General features: G+C 42.3%; 1 protein-coding gene across 1 annotated transcript; it reads right to left on the minus strand.

Annotated features, from left to right (window-relative positions):
• Nucleotides 1-1,875: 1,875 nt before the first annotated feature.
• Nucleotides 1,876-9,709, minus strand: LOC308303913 (uncharacterized protein). The gene is made up of 4 exons (XM_080748431.1): nt 9,586-9,709; nt 6,179-6,276; nt 4,739-5,089; nt 1,876-3,458 (listed from the first exon to the last, which is right to left on the minus strand). Exons 2-4 carry the CDS (start codon nt 6,198-6,200, stop codon nt 2,944-2,946), a joined length of 888 nt encoding a protein of 295 aa, XP_080604557.1. The 5' UTR covers nt 6,201-6,276; nt 9,586-9,709; the 3' UTR covers nt 1,876-2,943.
• Nucleotides 9,710-10,277: the final 568 nt, after the last annotated feature.

Consider the following 10,277-nt stretch of genomic DNA (forward strand, 5'->3'; position numbering starts at 1 on the left):
TAATAATAATAATAATTAAAATACATAAATAATAATAATAGTAATAAATAAATGGGAAAAAAAATATGAAAACGATATTTGGAAAATGGTCTCATAATGTGTCAAGTAATGGTTTGTAAATTTCCTTATAGTTTGGAAATAATAGCCAAATTGACATAGAGGCCCACACTTCCTCCAATTTCAGGCCCAATCTTCCTCCAATTTTAGAAATTAAAAAAAGTGATTCACATGACATATGGATTAATCTAACTAGCCCTTACCCGTTCAAAGATATGAGCTCCAAAATGATGTGCAGTGTGTGGGTTATGGGATGTGCACTGTGCACACAGTATATGAGGGATGGAAAGTAACTTTAACTGGTGCTTGCATGATGTAGGAGCATCAATGTAAGAAACCCGTTTCGTTTAATGGCTACAGAGATACGGTTCCCCCCCCCGCCCGCCCACCTGCCTGCACAACCCCCCCCCCCCCCCCTGTGTGTGTGTGGGTTTGTGTGTGATTGTGCATGGCCTGAACAACAGCGCCCCTCCCTTAACATGTGTGGTCACAAAAGGTACTGTAGGCTAAATAGATATAGATACACCATAAAAATGCTAATATACAGCATACGATTTGTGAAAGTGACAAACGGGCTTCACAGTTATGTCAGGTGTGTTCATATGGTAATGGTGATGCGATTTCAGATCAATTGCTCCAGCCACTGAGGAGAAACGCGGTTTCAGACACTCACTCAGACATCTCCAAAATTATAGTATAGATATGGATTTACCTCATGGGGACGCGACCTCTCTCACTAAAAATATAAATGGAGCATAGGCCTACAATATATGAAAAGGAACATTTGCCATTTCTTTTAACCTCTAATGTAACAATATAGTTTGTTATGATAGGATAACCTGATACCCAGAGTTGCAATGGTGATTACATTTTTGGGGTACGCGGTTTTAATGACGCCACGCGCATGTCGCTTAACACCTACATTGCAGGCGTTAACAGGTTCAGACAATGGTGTATTGATAAGCATATAGGCTCAACTCTGTGTTAAACGGCCGCTGACATCTAAAAAAGGGGGGGAAACTGCTCTTTTATTTGCCAATACCCACCCAGTCTTTGGGAGACAGTACTTTAAATCACCCTGTGGTGATTTAAATTACTGAATTCACACCTGAAACGCCAGGTGTGAATTTGGCAGTTATTTTGAATCAATGCATGCCCCTGAGCGTGGGAGGCGTGACCCTAGTAAAAAAAAAAAAAAAAAAAGATATGGGGCAGCTTGTATGCGTGTGACCGGACCATTGCAACACTGCTGATACCCTCAGTGGGGTTGGCGAAAGGGCATTTCTGTGTGGAGTTTGCATGTTGTTTGCATGTATCTCCTAGGGTAGGCCCACTCCTTAAAAATACAGTAAACCTGTTCTCTACACTGCCTCACCCTGGCCAGCCGGGGCGCCTGATGGAGGGGAAAGGAAGCGGTTGAAATAACGTGTTCCTTCCACACGCTACGTCCATACCGGGAAAACTCCTCCCCGTCAGCTTGGACACCTCGTGCATAGAAGGAAGCATGAGGTCAGTCAGTTGCTCTCCCAAGGTTGGCAGAGGGAGTGTAGCGTCCAGGATTACATTAAACAATTTACACCGGGTGAAAAGAAAAATGGGTTACAAAATTGTGTTCTAGAAATTTAGGGGGAAAAGAATAATCAGATAAGCAGATAAATAAGCAAATGACCTGCTTGTTAAAAACAATAGCACAACAAAACAGTTGATATCATGGTCAAGCACAATGTTGTGTTTAGTTCTGCCATTATCATCTGCCCACTTACATTGTCTTGTACAGAAAGCAAGCAGTCCCACCCCCAGTGCATGTACGCACGCACGCACAAATGATGAATAATGGTAGATCATTATGGTGGCAAACATCACATTTGTCCATTGTTAACATAAAACAAAGTGTGGTAAAAATCAATCACATTCATTCAATTGGACACTCTGGCCCTTGGTTTATCAGCTCATTGCCAATACAAGTCAGGTGGGCTCTAGGACATTGCAAAAGGATGTACCAGGTTCAAATATCAGGACCCGGCAGACAGAACACTAAGTGAGTGCAGGGATATGAGCAGACTGTTGACCACATAGGGCACAAGTCTTCAGCAGGGGGTCCTCAGAGTTACTACAGGGGGTCCTCCAAATCTTTGTTTTTTTTCCCCCCATTTTTAAATTAACCACTTGAACCCTAGCATCCATATTCAGATAACTTTAGCCAAAAATAGCAGATCTACAAGCAGCGCGAGGCTTGTGAGCTTGTGGATTGGCTATTTTCGTCATAAAGATTTGGTGTAGAGGGGAAAAAGAGCAGACCATGTACAGAGTGATAGTTAAAGTTTTATAAGTATTGACGGTTCAAGTGGTTAAAATATATGGAAACTCAAATTGACATGAATCTAAAATACAGTGATGATTGTGCTGTCAAAAGATGAAACTATATGGAATCTATTAACAGGTTGTGGGGGTCCCTGCTCCATCTCTCTCTCTCAACTAAGGGGTCTTGGCCTGAAAACACTGAGGACCCCTGACATAGGGCATAGCAGTGGGCGTGGTTTACAACAAAGATGATAATAATAGTAATAGGTATACTGCAGATATTATTATGTACGTATACATACATATAAAAAGGTTAAAATACAGAATATTTTCCCGGCATAATTACAAGAATAAATAAAAAACATATATACAAATTAAAGGTTTTGTCCCAATTCTCAAGAATATGTGCTATAAGTGTGTGACATGAATACATGCATTTTGGAAGGGGGAGGTAAACTAATTCTAAAATACTCAAAGCACAGTATTTACAGTAAATGGGTAGGCAGCTGTAAAAAGATTTTATCTCATATGCTTCTCCACTATCTCTTCAGGTCACTCTGTCACTTCCTTTACTTTAAGGCCACCTTACCGTCTGAAACCTGTGTTAAAATTAAAAGGTTTTTCACCTGTGTGGCCACGTTGGTGTTTCCTAAAAGTACTTGAATCACTAAATCTCTTGTCACACTGATTACAATAGTAGGGTTTTTCTCCAGTGTGGACACGTTGATGTTTCTTCAGGTCACCCGACTGATTGAAACTCTTGTTACAGTGTTCACAAGTATGACGTTTGTCTCCTGCGTGGATACGCTGGTGTGTCCTCAGGTTACTCGACTGACTGAATCTCTTGTCACACTGATCGCAATAGTAAGGTCTCTCTCCGGTGTGGACGCGTTCGTGTTTCGTCAGAGCGCCGGACTCGATGAAACTCTTGTCGCAGTGTTTACAGTGGAATGTTTTTGCTCCGGTGTGTATGCTAAGGTGCCTCCTCAGGCTATCTGCCCGACTGAAACTCTTGTCACAGTGTTTACAGTGGAAAGATTTTTGTCCAGTGTGGCGACGCAAGTGTGTCTTCAGCCGAAAGAAAGACTGGGACCTCACTCCTGAGAGAGAGAGAGAGAGAGAGAGAGAGAGAGAGAGAGAGAGAGGAGTACTTGTAAACACTCCATCATCAGATTAATGATTAATTATAATAACATCAAAAGGATGGGAAAAACATAATGATGTGTTCCAGGTCAAAGTTAGAGCAGAGCAGGCCATTTGAAGGGAAGTCTCTTAACCCTGGCTTCTCAAAGCAAGGATCACACTGCAGGATAAACGGGGTGCTTTTTGAGTCAGGACTGTTCCCCGTCCGAGGCTAATCAGGAGTGATTGGGTTGCAAGATTATCCTTACTGTCTTAGTGGGACAACAGTATATAACCGAGATAAACATGTACAATGAGACGGGCATGCATTTAAAGAGAGGAAGTTTGAAACAGCACATGCCATTTTTCGTCTTGCCAGGAAAATAAATATGTACGTTGTCAAAGCAAGGCTCCGCTGTTTCTGCATGTGATCACATCTCATAGTGCCCACCCTTGTGTTCCTCTGGTGAGCCTGATAATCTTAATTAATAAATCTTCTATTGTGTTACGAACCATCAAGACAATCTCACAATGTAAAGTTATAAGATTATCCTGTAGTGTGAGGCAATGAGACTTCCAAATAGTTACGTTTTAAAACTCCTGTTGTCTGCGCTTCATTTATACTTGGTCATTGGACCAGACTGCTAGAGCTGCACCAGAAACATCTGCTCTATTTCCAGTGGTTGAAATGCCACCTCAATTGATGAACATGAGTGCTGTGTTCAGATTGGATGGAAAGAAATGGGTTGAGCAGGTTTTACTTCTTCCGCCTGTAGCTATATTATCTCCTCATGACCAAGAGATATCTGTGATATCTTTACATAATCACATTCCTACTCTTCAGTTAGGTTATTTTTAATCCATTTATTAATGCATTTTTCTTTTTATTCCACGATTTTGTATCCCATTTTTCACCCGGTGTCAATTATCTAATGTAATCCTGAGCGCTACACTCCCTCTGCCAACCTGGGGAGACAACGGACTGACCTCATGCTTCCTTCTATGCATGAGGAGTCCAAGTCACTTCTTTTCACCTGACAGGGGGAGTTTCCCCCGGTTGGACATGGCACGCAAAAGGAAGACGTTATTCCAACCAGTTCATTTCCCCTCATTTTAAGACAACATCACCTCCTTTCACAAAATTGGCTGTGATTTTAACAACTGCGTCGGTGGGACAATAAGGAATGCGTTTTGCACTCAGCGGCACTGTGTCACGTTACGCCGGGCACATGATTCAGTGTGTTTGAAGCTGACTGACCTGTGCTGGTCTCCTCCCACTCATCACTGTCATCGGTGACTTCAGTGTCAGATCCCAGTTCAACTTCCACTCCAATTTCAGAACAGTGTGAAGAGACAAGTTCTTCATCATTATCTATGCTTTTCCCTGCTACCAACACTGATCCACCAGGCTCCTCTGGTCCTTGAAGAAGCTCCTCCTGTTCCTCTTTAATGTGTGGAGGCTCTGGTTCCTCCTGGGGCAGACTGGTGCTCATCTCCTCCTGTTCCTCTTTAATGTGTGGGGGCTGCTCTGGTTCGTCCTGGGGCAGACTGGGGCTCCTCTCCTGTACGGGAGAATCCCCGTCTTCATACACCACCACGTGCAAGAAGTCTAGGAACAGAAGAATAACATGATGATGACCACAGGATCCCTAAAATGTAAATCAATGTCTTCTATTTTTCTCGTCAAAATATGATATCTCTTGCTTAGACGAACCAAACCGTTAATAACTACATTATTACAGGTGTTAATGATTTCAGATTATTACATTTATAACTTATTAGAGGCGTAACGCGTTTCTGAAAACTTAGGTTCTACTAAATGTTCTAGGCGCACAAAACTGACACGCAGCTACAGTATGAATCAAGCATTGGAAACTACCAATCTCATTTTACCTACACCAGTAAGACTCCCTAAATCGGGAGATAAGCGACCGTCAGGTCGCATTCACAAACTTTAGAAGGCAATGGTAGCCAATCAGGAGGTAATATGGGAAATAGGACAGATCTATGTTGATGACATGACTTTAGAGATTTTAGGGCAACATTTGTACGAGCATTGTCCAAAAATGTGTTTCGCAAGAATCGGCCTCATGGTGGCGCTAGAACAGGGCCATGTGAGAAATGAGGAGGTTGTCGTTTGGCAGCCAAGGAGTGTGTGTGCCGCTCTGCATGATTTTAGGGCAAAATCTGTAGGAGCAGTGTCCAAAAATGTGTTTGAAGAGATCAGCCTGATGGTGGCGCTATATGGGACAGATCCATGTTCATGACATGAGTGTAGACGTACTGTGTACCGATTTGCGTGATTTTAGTGAGGCCTCATGGTGGCACTAGAAGAGGGCCATGTGAGAAATGAGGGGTGGAGGTTGTGGTTTGGCAGCCAAGGATGTTTGTGTACCGCTCTGCGTGATTTTAGGGCAAAATGAGTAGGACCAGTGTCCAAAAATGTGTTTTGCAAGAATCAGCCTCATGGTGATGCTAGAAGAGGGCCATGTGAGAATTGAGGTTGTGGTTTGGCAGCCAAGGAGTGTGTGTGCAAAGTTTGGCATTGATAGGGGCAACGGTGGCAGAGATATGAGCAGGGCAAAAGTGTGACGCGACGCGACGGACAGACGGTGGAGGTTTTGATAGTAACTGCGACCTGACGGTCGCAATAAATTGATTGTTGTGAAACCTGTTGAAGCAGTGACAGTGTTTATACCTTTCATCTCCAATGTCTCCATGTCTAGATGAATGGGGAGCAGAACTTCTGTTTGGGAGGGATTCTCATTGTTTACTGCAGGATGATTGTCATCAAACCTTAGGAAGAAATGGAACAGTCACACAGTGCTTAGAAATGTGTTATGATTTTCTACCATTTTTGGATTATTTTGACTAAGTTATAAACAGACAAGGCCCTGTGATCTTTGGCAACCCCCAGGGGACGCCAAACATGCTTCTTCTTCTTAAAGACAGGGTGCCGTGATTTTATTTAATTTTTTTGCCCCCTAAAACACGATCATCAGGTATTATGATTATACTAGGATTATACAAATTTGACACGTTCTTCCAGTTTGCCTACCGTGCAAATCACTCCAAGTGACACTATTGCCTCTGTCCTACACCAGTGTGCTTCTGCTGTTCTTGGACTTTAGGTCAGCATTCAACGCTATTATCCCTCAGCAACTGGTTGACGAACTGGACCCCCTGGGCCTTGGCACTCCTGTGTAACTGGTTGCTGGACATTCTTACAAACAGACCGCAATCTGTGCGGGTTGGAAAAGGGTTGTTCACCCTGATGACCCATGACTCCTGTGCTAGGTTCAGTACTAACCAAATGGTGATATACGCGGGGCGACACAACAGTAGTGGGCCTCATCAAAGATGACAACGAGGACACATACAGGGAGGAAGTGAGACTGTGGTGCGACACACACAACCTGGTCCTGAATGTCGACAAGACAAAGGAGCTCATCGTTGACTTCAGATGGAACCGGCACAGCCACACAACACTGCTTATAAATGACACCGCAGTGGAGGTACTGAGCAGCACCAAGTTCCTGGGGTTGCAGATAACGAACACTCTGACATGAACCTCAAACACAGCCTCTCCGGTAAAGAGAGGACAGAAACGTCGGTTCTTTCTGCACCGGGTCAGAAGAGCCCAACTTCCTCCTCCCATCCTCACCACATTCTACAGGGGCACCATGATAGCCCCCTTTCCACTGCAGCTTTAGCACCACACTGCACTACACCACACCGCACCACATCAAAATATCTTAGTTTTCCATTAACACAAAAGTACCCCGTATCGGTAAGAAACAAATTGACCCTTTTAACTGTTATTATAATACAATATAAATTTGTATTACACCTAATTATAATACACTATAATGGATTATAACTGTCATTATGATACACTATACATTATTATAATGTATTAATATGATCATTATAACCCATCAGTCATTATGAAGTGTTTGGCCCTGTTTGTCTATAACATTTTTGAACAAGGCATTATTATTATTATTATTTTCAATTTTGAAAACGACTTTTTATCACATCCCTAAACCATAGCACCCCATCACTGCCAGATTTATTATTTATTTATTGGGGCTGGTGCCAGCAAAAAGCAGCTTACCTTTGCGATGTTATAGAAAATGATCTATTGATAATTTCCAAACTAATTCATTTTACAATGGACGTGGATATGTGTACTTGAGCCAAGCTGGCGGCAGAGGGCAGCCTTACGCAAGAATTAATGTGAATTGGGCCGCTCCGCTTGCCATACATTCAGAGCATAGAAATGCATTTTCTAGATAAGATCCACAGAAAACAGCCAGGAAGGGATTTGGGATTCCATTATTGCTAACGTGCGGTGGATTTTTGAGAGCAGTGTTACGGGAGATGTTTTTATTGTAAACGGCGGCGACAGCTTACAGTCATCAGACACGGTAAAAAGAACGAGCCGTATTGGCAGCGCGCTTGGTTCAACATCCGGGCGAATGGGAACGTCCGAAGCAGTAAAAGAGTTAAAATCCTTTTCTTCAAAAATATGAACAAAAGAATAATACAAATAGAACGATGTTATCGTGACAATACAACATCATCGGCAGAACTTACATGAGGTGCGCTGGAGGTTCTGTGCTGATGACAATGGCTTTGTATTTCTCTTGACTGCCCTCAAAAATCTCTTCACATTCTGATGCCTTCAGTGACATAGCGCTAGGGGCTGTAGATTGGCAATAAGAAAGAAGAAGAAAATCATTGTGGGTTCATGAAATATCTCTGTTCACAACAGTTCTGTTCATCAATTTGTTTTGAAACGTAATCCCTGGACCCCAACGGATAGCTTTGCCATGATTTCTCAAATTATTTCAATTCTTGACGTGAATGTACAGTACAGTAGCCTATTGATGCTTGCATACTTTCTAAAAAAGATCAGGGTTGTCTATTTGCTGAATAGCATATTGCACCTCAACACGTCTCCTAAGAGTGACGTCTGTATGTATGTTACTATGCATGTATATCTGTCTGTAGCATGAGCTGCCATAGCCTACCACTGGTGACCAAGTGGCACTATTGAGTCACACACACACACGCACCACTGCTCATTTCAAACTTGGTTTGATTTTTATTCATATTCTAGCTTTGATTTTAAAACATGTTTCATGTAATTATCAGCCATAAAAAGTAAAACAGTTTGATGGCTCATTTAGCATAACACAAGTACGTAATTGCCAGTAGCGTAGGGTAGTTTATCCCTTTGAAAGTAAAGAAAGCCACAGAACAACAGGTTCTGTTTTCCTGAAAAGTGATTATTAGAAAATCCAGTCAATCAATCAGACAGACAGACAATCGGTGAAATATCAGTCAATATTGGTGAAAAATATCAGTCAATATGCATTGATGACATCAGGGATCATCTGATGTCATCAAGACATCAATTCACACCCCAAATATGGAGCATGAGGTGTGACAGACAGACAGACATGAGCTGTAAGTCTTCATATTAAATAGCGTTGCAATAATAACACACTAATTATTTACCTTATATAGCGCTTCTGAATTATTGAGACAAAAATGGATTCACAATAACTAACTATAAATCCATCTAGGCTATAGTATCAGAACACTACAATGGAAAGGCTTAAAATGCTTGCCAGTTAAAGTAAATGTTTTGAGATTAAATTAGTAAATAGATACATAAAAGAAAGATATCTGCATGCCCAATGCCCATTATGCTGCAATTGTGAGATTGGCTATTGTTGCTTTATTTTTATTTTTTCCTTTTTTTATTAAAACATAATACTCTACTAGCTAATAGGATTTTAAACCCAATAAAGCCTATGGCTTGTTTCCATTGATGTCCTTTGTACACAATTCAAAGAAGTACTGGAACTACAATTCACCGTTAGATTTTTCCAGAATCACAGTTCAGTACGTGAAATAGAGACAACATATCATTAGAATGTTACCGTTAATATCATTGTAACATTATAACATAGAATGACTGTGGCATTGCTAATATTAGCAGTTTAGCTTCCACTAGCAGTAAATGCTACTCTGAAGCTTTACACTGGGGAGACGTGACGAACATTAGAAACGAGATCATTATTTGCTACATACCTCTGATCCCACCAAAGTCTCCATCTTGTTCCAACTGTAATTTAATAGGCTTCTGCTCTAACGTGTTGTTTATGACAGTTTGACAACTGCATTGTGTTGTTGTTGTTGTGGTTGCCGTGTGCGCGACGGCGACCTCACCTGGCGTTTCCCAGAGACCCTGAGCGCAACGGTGGGGGCCAGTGGTGGGCAAGGAGGTAGGGAGCGCTCGGTTGTATCCACTTGGACCGCGCGGAGGTGCCGAAAGTCGGATGGACGAAGATTTACTATTCTAGTTGCCTATCCATAACGGCACATAACTCGGTAACGGCGCTGAGTCGGCTCATGCGACCGTCGCAACGATCAACACGGCGGTGTCTCACTCTCCACGTCGCTCAGCGCCTGAGACTGTGCGCCTCCGCCGTCATCAAAACTCAAAAACTAACTCGTTCTCCTGCTATACCATCAACATGTGGAACGCCCTTCCACGAGCCCTAAAGGAGAGCAAATCCCTAGCCTCCTTCAAAATTGGTATGAAAAGTCACCTTCAGACAGCAGCTACCCGTGACTTGTAAACAGACTAAGCCCCCATGCCCCCCCCCCCCCCCTTTTTCTTTGTATTCTGCCTTTTGTATTTGATGTTATGCTTTTGAAACTGATATTATCCTAGATAAAGTACTATGTTCTATCCGTCTGTCTTTCAATGTTATATGAGA

The sequence above is a fragment of the Nannobrachium achirus genome (assembly GCF_963921795.1).
Source record: "Nannobrachium achirus genome assembly, chromosome: 19".
Taxonomy (NCBI): domain Eukaryota; kingdom Metazoa; phylum Chordata; class Actinopteri; order Myctophiformes; family Myctophidae; genus Nannobrachium; species Nannobrachium achirus.

Bases quoted from the DNA above. Each gene is read 5' to 3' on its own strand.
- LOC308303913 (XM_080748431.1), bottom strand. From the start codon at position 6,200: ATGGAGACATTGGAGATGAAAG. The intron at 5,090-6,178 runs GTATAAACACTG...TTCTGTTCCTAG, and splicing joins GGAGACATTGGAGATGAAAG to ACTTCTTGCACGTGGTGGTG. The intron at 3,459-4,738 runs GTCAGTCAGCTT...TCTCTCTCTCAG, and splicing joins GTGGGAGGAGACCAGCACAG to GAGTGAGGTCCCAGTCTTTC.